The sequence below is a fragment of the Scaptodrosophila lebanonensis genome, unplaced genomic scaffold (assembly GCF_003285725.1).
Source record: "Scaptodrosophila lebanonensis strain 11010-0011.00,11010-0021.00 unplaced genomic scaffold, SlebRS2 tig00000043-arrow-pilon, whole genome shotgun sequence".
NCBI lineage: Eukaryota > Metazoa > Arthropoda > Insecta > Diptera > Drosophilidae > Scaptodrosophila > Scaptodrosophila lebanonensis.
The window spans coordinates 837,636-850,036 of record NW_022060545.1 but is presented as its reverse complement, the minus strand read 5'-3'; the positions used below and the strand labels follow the sequence as shown (position 1 = coordinate 850,036).

The 12,401-nt window shown below is 35.4% G+C and overlaps 1 protein-coding gene across 1 annotated transcript in view; it reads right to left on the bottom strand.

The window, feature by feature from the left end:
• Positions 1-11,273, bottom strand: part of LOC115622852 (echinoderm microtubule-associated protein-like CG42247) — a 31,375-nt gene extending 20,102 nt beyond the window's left edge. The window contains exons 1-2 of the mRNA XM_030516935.1: positions 11,205-11,273; positions 2,518-2,712 (exon numbers count right to left, since the gene is read on the bottom strand). Of these exons, the coding sequence (XP_030372795.1) occupies positions 2,518-2,712; positions 11,205-11,273 (264 nt within the window). The remainder of the gene's footprint in view (positions 1-2,517; positions 2,713-11,204) is intronic.
• Between the last annotated feature and the right edge of the window lie 1,128 nt (positions 11,274-12,401).

Sequence of the window (12,401 nt, the reverse complement as noted above, 5' to 3'; positions counted from 1 at the left end):
AGTTAAGGCAGACCTAGCTCTTGGTTAGAGAGGCAGACCTAGCCAGAGCTTCAACACCCAGCTCTGCGCCTGTCGTATATATATATATATATTCCTCTGTTGCTATTCTCCTTTGAAGACTCACTTACAAAATACTTGCAATATACCTCTCAACTTTTAACAGAGGGTATGTATACAGAGCGAAACAAAGTAAAGTGGAGCACGTGCAGCGCTCTAGAGTCGAGCCAGCGCCAGTCCATGGTTATGCAGGTGTGAATGTCAGTTAAATCGAAATAAACATGCATATATACTTAAATGTTGGAGTGTGTGTGTGAATATAAACATTTCCCTCTTCGGTACTCTTGCCGCCTAGAGAAAAACTGCTCACTATAATTTCTTCGATTATTACCCAAATGCCTTCAAAATATGAATTGGCATGCGAGGCGCCAGAGCTCTGGGTCGTCGTAGTAACGGCAAACTACGTTTTATGGTAATTTTGCTAAGTGCAACTCAATTGCGCCGCGTGCCGTTTTATGAATCAAATATTGTACATGCCAGCGTTGAATATTGTGGGCGTTTAAGTTCGAATAGGGCCGGCTGGGACGGCACTCATGCATTTTAAAGCCGCACCTTTTTTCTTCTCTCGCTCCCGTTACACTTTTCATGAGTAATTTATACTGGGCGCAGTTGCTGCTGCTATTTAACTATGCATCCTTCCAGTGCCTGACCAAAAAGGTAAAAATTAGTTTGCTAAGGGCGAGGTCAATCCTTTTTTTTTGCAGATACACTATTCTTTTGGGATGACTCAGTACAATTAGTGCGGACATATGAATATTGAATCGAGTGTGTAGGTGGGGCTCTAGGACGTGGCATGTTTTCAGAGGGTCAGCACATTTACTAAATGTATGTAGAGGGTGTGTAGTTGCATACAATGTCGTTATACTATTAAGGGTCTCAATTAAATCACGTAATATATAATTACAAATTGTAATGGTAAATAAATAATAACCTCGTTCTATCTTTGCCGAATGATAGACGATAAAAGCCAATTTTTAAAATTTAGAGTTTATGTTTCGGTTAAATTTTTGAAATTTGCTAATTACTGTAAAACTTTTGGCGTAGCTATTTATTCAATAAAAGGAATTTACCTATTTTATTTTATTTATATAGTAAATCAACGAACAGTGCTGTCGATATATATACAAAAACTATGACTTATATTAACATATAATATTTGAAAATAAAATAAAGATATTTAATAATACAAGTTTACAATTTCAACTTAATAGATAAGAAAGCCTAAGAAAAACTATACAATAACGTCTACTAATGCCTCCGACCCGTTAGGGGAATTGAAGTACGGCATTAAATTATTCATTTAACTTAAAAAGTGACTAGATAAGTCAAGAATAATAGAATTACAAAATAACTTTTGAAATAGTAAAGAAAATCTGATTAATGTCGATATGATAGTATTAACAAATTTTTTTAATTTAAAAAGGGGAGAGTTTCTACAAGACCTCTACAAGAATTTTAATAACATTTAGGCAAAAAACTTTAACCAAAATTGCAATTATTTATTATTTGCCTAATTATTAAGATTGCTTTCAAAATGTATGCAATTATCGAAGGCTTGTCAAACAGCCAGACGATTTGGCTCCAATGAGTAAAAAAGTTGCTATTTATATATTGCAGGTAGTCTTTTCACAATTCATGGAAAGTTTAATTGAAATGGTTTCAAGGAAAGTCATTTGTAAGAGAGATCTGTGCTCATTTTGTAAAATTTTATACATTTTTGAACTGATGTATTATGTACTATGTGTTTGCAAATTAGAAACACGAAAGTAGAAAGTACTTTCGCAGCGAAGAACTTAAATATCAGTGGTTGCTGAATAAAGTATAAATGAGAATAACACATACATAGATCCTTATCCTTAAAGGTTTATTGTTTTGAAAGCTTTCAATATCCCACTCGCTGTTTCACATGAATAGAGGTGCATAGAACTTCAATAAATAATTCCATTGCTGCAGGTGTACCAACAACTGGATTCTGTGCATATATACATACATATGTATGTATATGTATATGTATGTACGCGCATGTGTATATGCATATGTATGTATATTCAGCCAGCCTCTAATGAAATAACCAAACACGACTTATTAGTCAAACAAATTTACACAAAATATTTCACGCGGCACGCACTTTAATCGCAGCAATTAAAACATTTTCATCGCGCCTACCGATGGATAAACAAATGCAAATGGCGAACAAAATGCGAAAATGAAAATTTCAGTAACGACGAAAACCGCATCAGGCGTTGAGTTCCACTGTTTCGGATTCTACTTCAGGAACCACCCCACCATGTCCTGACACAATTTGCGTCGCTGATGCACCGCTGATGACCGCGATGCGATGCGGATGCCAGCAATGAATATGATATATATGTATATATTCGAAAGGTGGACTATATACGGATATGTATGGGATATTGGACATTGGCTCGTTGTTTCGTTTACGAAATGCACGGCACTCACCTGCACGGAATGATCCAAATTATTGATGATGCGTATCACACGGCCGGCGCTGCGCTTTATCGAGCCCGATGTGGTCGATAATGTGCCCAAATCCGCTTCCATTATTGAAGGCTTGCGACTGGCGGGCTTTGAGCCCCAGCCCTGATTCCCGGGTGATGCGTACCACATGCCGTTCTTTTTACCGTAACTGGCAGGCTGTATGTGGAGAGATAAAAATAGAGAAAGAAAGACAGAAGAGAGAGAGAGAGAGACGCTGAATGTTAGTAAGTGGTAGAGGATTAAGAAACGCACAAACAAATTGTGAAAATGCGTGTAAATTCAAGTGGGTATGCAGATTTGTATGTATGTGCATACAAATATACATACTGTATGTTTGTATTTGCTGTAAGTAGTTATGTGAGTGTGTGTGTGTGTGTGTGTTTGTGTGGGTGGACGTTTTTTCGTGCAACTTTTCCCTCAAATCTGGAATTAATTAAATTGTTTTGCTGCACGCACAAAACGTGGCCATGAACGTGGACACGCAGACACGTCGTCGCACACACACACACACACACGCACACAAAAACACACACACACACACTGGCACAACTCCATTTCATTTTCATTTTGGCGCCATTTTCGTTGGGCCGAAGAAATCCATCCAAAATTTGTTACTCCTCGCACAATGCGTTTGTTTTATGGAACCCCATCCCACTGCTACCCGCCCAATGAGCTCTGCACCAAGCAACTGGCCAAAATTTGAAAGGCAGGCGGCAACTCAGGGTCAGTATTGGCATTCGCGTTTATCTCATTGAATGATTAGTCGCTCCCTGTACGAGATTAGAGTGCCTCGACTCAGATAAATCATTGGCAGTCTGTGTGTCTAAGCCCTATAAATGGCCCAAGCATTGCCGCATGTGCCGATAATCGAAGCTTGTCAGGGCCGCCCATCGGGGTGTTTTTCAATTGTACTATGTCTTTAGTATTGACTTGGATTGAGGCGCGTAATGCCAAGGGCCTTTAGAAAATGGCGCGTGCACAATATTTGAGAATGTCATGGACGCATTACAAGTATTTAAATGCAATTAGAGTAACTTTTTATTGACGCAATAAATTAGTGTTCGCGCCACAAACACTTAATACTCTCAATATACAATTGAATTAGGTCAGCATTTTAAAATGTTTTAAGATAATGTCTAAAAAAAGATGTCACTTTTTTCGTTTGTTTGAAAATATTTTAAAACATTCTTAAAGCAAATCTACTTGTTTATAAATTCAATTTACGTAAAATTTTATAAATTCTTTGCTAAAAATAAAATTCCAAATAAAATTTCCCTATCGATTCGGAGGCGATTATTAGACATAATTGTAAATTGAATAGATTTTTCCTAATTAGACCTTAACGCTTAACTATAACGTTGTATAGTATAACATATAAAAAAATAAATAAATAAACTTTCTTTATAACAATAATTCCATTAAACAAACAAATCAACCCATATTATTTTTTATAATAAAAGAGAACCCATTGTCTAAAATGCTTAAACAAATTTTTGCGTTTTTTAATCGAACAATTTTGTGAGTAAAATAAAAATCAAAAATAACTTTGAATGAATAAAGAAGAGTTTATGAAATATGTTGTTGTAATTCAATAAATCCATTTTTAATCTGTTTTATAAAAATAAGTTTAAACAGCACAATCTCGCACAGTGGAGATTATGCAGAATCTATAAACTGTATCAGTGATTACTATGTATATCAATATATAATGGGGAATATTTACTTTTCATGCAATGCTGAGCTCATTTATCGAGAGACGTCTGTCAATTTACTTATTTAGTAAGCAGTTTTCATCGTTTGTGCATAAATCTATTCAAGGAAATTCATAAGTTGAAAAGAGCAGTTTTTCATTATAAGAATCATGAGTGAATCCAGCACTTGCCTCATTGTCAATGAAAAACTGCACGTACGTGCACTTTATTAGACTTGAATTTTCCCTTCCTTTGTTATATTCATAAATTAATTGAATTGGGTCAATTTTCAAGTTATAAATTTTAAAATGAAGTCTATACTGCACACAGGCTCAGCACCTCGAAGACAAATATCTGAGAGCAAATATCCACATCTTCTCTGGACAAAACTAGAGGCGCCAGAAGCAATACAAGTCTGTGGTTTCGTTTGTCAAACGTCTTGACAAATATTTATTTGTGTGATTATTGTGATTTGTTTGGCATATTTATAGAGGAGGGGACATACATGCTCGGCTCTGATTGAAATTCAATTGACATATTTATGTGTACATACATATATACGAGTACACATATATATATTTATTATATCGTTGTCCTTTTTGCGTTGGAAAAATCATTGCAAGAGCCAAGCAATTTACGACTTGTCAGGCAAAGTCTGCGATGCCAACCTCAGCAGCTGCCCCATAACTCACAATAAATAAATTGTTTAATTTTAATTGTTTTTGGTCTTGTTGCGCTTCTGGGTGCTTTTTTCTTTCCGCATTTTTCTTCTTTGGGCTGGGAGTGAAAATTCAATTTTAATTCGTATTTGGTTCTTCGATAGCTTTTCAATTTAATTTCTTTTGCTGCCACTGCTGCAGTCGTTTTTCATTTGCAGGAAGGTAGAGTCGAGCAGGCTGTTTTCCTCCTGTTTGTTGGCAGAAAAAGCGTATAATTTTATTTGTGAAACGGGCCTGAGCACGGACACTGGCAGGTGCGGCAAAGAAACGAGCAAGGAAACGGAAGAGAATAATGCAAATTCGTTTTTAACACACAATTCTTCAACCGACATTTTACATTGCTTTGTGATGACGACCAAGCGAACAAGCGACCAAAACGACAGGTCGACCGATCTGACCCTAATATTGCCGGGCTCTGACTGTACGTCACTCGCTACCGTCACACTCATATACATAGATACATACATATATTTATATATGTATTTGCAAATGCATATGTATAACGGCTATGTAGATAGTCGGAGCGGTCGCAGCGTGTGCAGAAGGTTACAATCAAGGTTTTTAATTGAAATTCAACAAAATGCAAAAATGCTCATACGTGAGGCTGTGTAAGTGTGTGAGTGCGTTGGTGTGCAAATGGTTTTTGTGCGCGCCAACATGCTCTATTTTTATGCAACCACAACGAGTATCATATGATTCTCGCAATGATTGTAACACGAGTGTAGAGTAGATTTCAAAACATTCCTATTTTGATGCTTGTTTGTAAATAATAACACACATTCAAATCTACTTTTTGGAAATACGTTGTTCTCAAATCATATTAATTAAACGATAATAACACACAAAAAGGGATGTTTTGAGATATGGAAATGTGTCGCTCTTTTGCAATTCTAAATGCAATCATAAAGGAGATTTATTTGTTGCCGATAGTAACTATTAGTAATCAATTCAGTATTTGTGTCTTTTGCCGCCCTAGTTAAGTTAGACTGATGCTTGTTATCAAATAATAGCACACAACGAAAATGGTATGTTTTGAAACCTACTTTTTGGAAATATGTTGTTCTTAAATCATATTAATTAAACGATAATAACACACATCCAAAAAGGGATGTTTTGAGATATGGAATTATGTCGTTCTTCTATATACATGTAAAGGCAATCATAAAGGAGATTTATTTGTTGCCGATAGTAGCTATTCAATTCAGTATTTGTGTCTTTTACCGCCCTAGTTAAGTTAGCACTGGAATCATTGCTGCATTCTGCATAGTTTCTTAATTTAAATCATATTAATAAAACGTTCTTTCTACAAAAATCACTAAGCTGGATCTCGAGCATTTCTCAACATTTGTCAAGTAAATTTGTGCAATACAGGAGTTGTTGTTTTTGTTAAAAACAAACGTTTTTATCAGATTAATACTCTGATAAAAAAAAGAAAAATGATTATTTTTGATAAATTTGTGCAGTACTTTTTTTGAAATTCGAAATAAGCTCTTAAAAAGATGGTGAAAAGTTTTCATTGTGAAAGGTGATGTGATGGATTGATTGCTTTAAAATATATATAACCCCTTTTTACTCACAAATGCATTCCTTTAAAAGGAAGAAAAATCTGTTTTAAGTGAAGTCAGCAAATGAAGGTGAGAAGGGTATGCAATTTTCAGTATATAGTAAAAAAATAATTGTACAGTTTTATTTTCATTTTTATATAAAATTGCAAAGGCTCAAGCGATATGCGTCAATGCATATGTGTGCGCTAGCATTGACAGCTGCAAGGGAGCAAACGGACACACACACACACACACACACGCTCATAAACACACACATAAGCACGCATATATGGGCAGGCTTGTACTGAACTCTCAACAGTTGCTCATAATGGTCGTTAGTCCTACAACGTACAACTATAAAATCAATTAAAAATTCCGTGAAAACATAATAATAAACATATGCATTTTTTTCACCCCAAACATACAAATCCTCCCACATTCATACAAACATACATATGTATGGATGTATGCGCTCGAATGCATAGACCCATAGGGATATGAATAAATTTCAATTGGGCCGAAAAAGGTCGCACTTTTGCAACGTACGTTCGTGTTTGCCAACAGGAAAAACAGGAAAAAATGCGTGGCACTTCAATGGGAAATTTAAATAAATACGTATATACGAGAACATATGAATATTTGGTTTGATATCATTTTTGATTTTGCATACATTGTTCAATGACTTTTTCTTTTAATTTACTTTAGAAATGTTTTTGTTTTGTGCAAGGATATTGTGTTAAATATTTGCAAAACGATTTTTTTGTATGTATTTGAAAAATAACTTAACGAATTCAACCGAAATTTGCTGGATTTTATTTATATTATTGAAATATTGGATTGGATTTTTAATCAAATACGTATGTGCATTGATAAATAGAAATTTATTAAGTTTACATATGGGACGAAAATTAAATTAAACGCAAAAGAAACATGTCGTTTGCCTAAATTTCAACTGACTTAATGCCTAATGAAAGAAACAGCAGTTCGATAAGAAGATATGCAAACATTTTATTTACTTTATTTATTTACACGTATGAGAGTTGAAACATACCAATTTACTGTACAAAATTTACTGTACAAAATTGGCTTATGGTGGCTGCAAGAAGAACATTTGTAGTTAAATTGTGATTATTCTTTAGTTACCAATGCCAAATCGGGTTTTATTAAATAACTATTTAAGTGAAAAACTTGTACACCCTTCCTTTCTTTGTTTAACTTTATTAGGTGTCGATCAAATCATAATTCTCAATAACTATTATTGATATATAATTTAACAAAACTTTTGAAGTGTATGCTCAATTGAAATGTTATTGTAACAAAAAAGGATGCCTTGTCCTGCTTAGATAGATATAGGAATTGCGATCATCCAAAGATGAACGCTTCCGTAGTAGGAAGTAACCAGAATTTCAACTTTTTAAGCTGTTCTTTCACCATCATTCATTCATTATTTGAACTAAATAGAAATTTATAGTAGTGACAAATCCCCCGCCCCAAACTAGAAATAAAATAAAATAAGGAAAATAAGGATACTTACAAAATCGTTTTTGTTTTCAATAAATTTGCGTTACTCCATCAATTCGAAAAATCAGTTGGTAGAATGAATACTATATTGTTTTTATTGACTTGCTGAATTAAATCTAAGCAATAAGTGGCAAGAATTTTCTCAGTCAACAACAGCTCACACATATTCATATTTAAATCAGCTTTCGAGTTGATTTTATATTGCCTTTTTGTTTATTTAGTTTTGCTTATGATTTTGCAGCCTGATTGACAAAATTGAAATCAAATCTACACTACAAGTAACTTGTTATATTAATACTTAGTTTAATGGAAATTACAAATTTTATGACGTAATCAGACAAATTTGTGCTGTTCTATATAAGTAAAAAACCTCATTTGATTGGTTTGCATAAAATAAACGAATCCAAATATTTAAATTAGATTAAGCCAAGCAACTGTGGCTGATTTTATTTAAAAGCCAGTTAATTTTAGAAATAAATGAAAAAAATGTATAAATTCAGCTCTGTTTTTATACATTAGTTCAGATATTTTTCAATGTTGATTGCATATACAAGTATGTATGTACTCATCTCACTGTATGGATGTATGCATGAATGCATTTCAATTAAACTTTTTGCCAATGCGGCCTGTTTTTTGTTACTTGCTTATACAATTTTGAGTTTTGCAGGGTGCCAATTTTTAATTGAATTCATTTTGTGCCCGCATTGAACTGTAATTTTAATTAAAATTGTTAACGCCAGCACAAACACATATACATAGCATTGATTTTGGGTGATTATGTTGCGGCAATTGCCTATTCCTTGCAATATTTTCGCAAATAAATTTTTATTTATTTAAACACAGTTTCCCTTCAACCGGGTTTTAACATATATTCGTATTTTTGAAAATTGGAAGCTTCAAGCCTATTAAGTGATGAAGGCGTGGGAAGTGTGTGCGCTGGCGCCTCTCACAAAAGAAAAAAACACCGAATAAAAGAAAGCCAATGCCACATTAAAATCTACACACTTTTAACTAATACTTATGCAGCTCTTTCGCCCACTTAGCCATTGGCGGAGGGGGAATTGCTGGAAAGCTTAAATTACGCGCTCAATTAAACTTTAAGCAAGTTGGGCGAGCCACCAATACAAAGACGGAATCTAAACGCAACTTCAAAGCCGTTCATTTGACGTGCAGCCTCGCAGAAAATTCAGTGATGTGACACGAAGGGGACATCAGACAGGGCGCAGGATGAATGCGGTGCGGTGGTTGTGGGCTGGCGACCCTTTGCCTAGACTCATTCGCATTTTACGCATATTTAAGCTAAGCGCTTGCTGCCACGCCCCACAAAGCTGCCGCCCCCTACCCAAATAGTGATTATTATTGCCGCAGGACAACATGGAAAATTATTTCGAAGTGCTTTCGGCTTTTCGTTTTTTTGGGGTAAACAAATAAATAGTTAAACAAAAATCGAGTAAACACATAAATACATGAATATATTGACATTAATATCGGCTCATAAACCCATACATATGCATATATTAGTGTGTTTTTAGTACGCCTGTCTGTGCGTGTTTTTCCAACAGTCTTTTTGTTGCTTTGGTTCATGTCTAGTTTGCTAAACCAACATTTAACATAATTTAAACCAAACTTTTAATGCTGGGCGCACCCTCAAGCTTGTTGTTTTGGGCTGCTGGAATGCTTTCAAACTCGAAGTGTGCTCGTAATGTTTTTTGCGACTTTTTGCGTGCGTGCGTGTGAAAAATGCTTTGGTAATAGCTAAACATGGTTACTGCAACATGGCGTATACTTAACGTTTAATTGAATTACTTTTTTGTTTAGTTTATTGTTGGTTATGAAGCTCTACAATAGCTTCATACACTAATACCATCCAAGAGATGAAGTTGGGCACTGAAGCTAAATTTAAAACATATTAGTATTACGATGGGCTGCATCGATGTTTTATATACGCTATCAAAGAAGGGGAGCTTGTTGGGAATATTTTTGATTTAGTTGGTGCAAATCTAGAATGTATCTGCCGTGTAGAAAAATAGGAAATTGTAGGAACAAGTTATGGATCGAATAAACTTACTTATGCTGAATTTTAATTGAATTTATGTTTTAAAAAAATTAATTAAATATAAATAAGTGGTCTTTAGTATAGATATAAATTATAATAAGATTTCAGGAACAAACAGTAATTGAATAATTGGCTAAATAACAAGAAATATTGTAGATTGTTCTTACAGTCACACAGAATGAAATGCTTACCAACCATTAAAATAAAAACTACCTGCCCTATATTTATAATTTCTAAAAACATTGCGATAGTTTTTAACTTTGCTAATTATTAAAAATTCGATCAGCTTTTAATAGCAGCAATTTAAACACAGTACCTTTTTGTGAAGCCTTAACTGAGTCAACCAAAATTTTCCTTAAATATACTTAGTATTTGAGTCAAAACTTTTTAAAACACATACACATTACATCATATTTTTAAGAAGGTAAGTACTTTTACTTAGTTTGATTTAAAAAAACAACAAGAATACAATTTTTTCTCGTGTGATATATTCCAAAATTCAAATAAAAACAGCGGCACAACATATTTTCGATTCTTTTGTTTATCTGTAGAAAGGATATGTAAAACTTAAGCGAAATATATGCAATCGAATGCATAAATCAATTCTACTTAGCCCCAAAAAATGTCAATATGGAATCGGCTTTCGAAGGGCATGAAGGCATCCACACAAGCCGATATGTAGATTCTGATGTTGGCATAAACTTTAGCTGATATGCCAGAAAAAATTTGTAGAATGTGGCAGAGAAGAAGTGTGGCAGCCAACTGTGGAGACATGTAAAATATATTAAATTGCGCATACGCCATGTCAGGCCAAGCAGTAGAGGCTGCAACAACAACAACTACAACAACAGCAGCAGTAACAGCGGGAGGAACTGATGCTGCGAGAGCGACAGCCAGCACACGTAGACCATTAAAAAACACTTAGAAAAACAACAAAAGTCATTTAAACTTTTTGCCAACTTCTTTTTTTTCCACTGTGCACACAGAATGGAGAGCACAGAAAAAAGATGAAATGTGAAATTAAGAGATGTGTGGGTGTGTGTGTGTGTGTGAATGTGTTTGTGTGGCGGCTGTGGCGGCCAATGGTGAGTGGCCCTATTGTTTACACTGAACTGACCCAAGACTTTGTCGGCGATGTGAGCATCACAAAGGGCGAACTTTCCTCGCTGTCCTCGTCGATGTACATTTAAGCGAAAGTTTTGTCGATGTGTGCGTTTAAGTGTGTGTCTGTGTGTGTGTGTGTAAGTATGTGTTGGTTGGCGCTGGCGTTTGTTTGCACACTTTAGCTTTTTTAAACTTTATTATTTTTATTTTATTGTATGTTTGCCTTTAATGCACTTGCAATCAGAACAGCAACAACAATAGCATGGCATTAAGTTAATAAAAAATAAACGTAATTTCGTCTCGTTCGCCACTCTTCGGTCTGTCTCTCTCTCACCGCCTGTCTTTCTATATAATTTCAACGTTGGCCATTTTTTAAGTGAGTTAATTGAAACCATTTAAGTTTAATTGCACTTTAAATGAGTTAATTTTGCACTCTTATTTTACGCAGGCCTTGACTGCAGGCCAGCCCAGGCACAGTCACAGTCACAGTCAGTTGCAGTTCAAGGCACTGAGCACGTTGCACTTCTGCACTTTGGTACTTCAGTACTTATACTTATGCAATGCCAGCCCAGCCAAGAGTAGGTCGGTTGGTCGATCGGTTAGTCGCGCTGTCAGCACCAGCTAGAATGGGGTGTGCATAGTTCGTAGTTTAGCTGAGCGCGAATATTTGCGTAGCTCGGCAGTTTCGTTTTGGTTTCTTTGGCGTTCGCGCAACGACTGAAAAATTCAACAAGAATCTTAGGCTCTGACATGCTACGGTTACGGTTACGCTAAGTTCCAACTGACCAGGTATATAGCACACTCACACACACACACATACACACACACACGTACACACTCTCATCCATATATCGTGTATATAAAATATATTCAAATTGCCAACTCAGCGCCCAACTTCATGCGACTCCACTTGCCAACATTCATGCATATATTTATATATTGTTTTGGCCAAATCAGCGCCGCCAATCTCAAAACGTCGGCCATTAGCTGCCATTTTTTGTTGTTGCCGTTGCCATTGCTGTTGTGCTAACACATACATATGTACGTGTATGTAGTTGTAGCCGTTGTTTGTGCATTAGTATTGGTAATGTTTGTTATGCTAGTATGGTAGTTGTGTTTGTTTGCCTGCTAGTTCCGTCATCGGCCGCTGTGTGGCGCTGCAGATGAATAAACAAGGCATTCGGCATAAAATGCGCGCGAAAATTTTGCG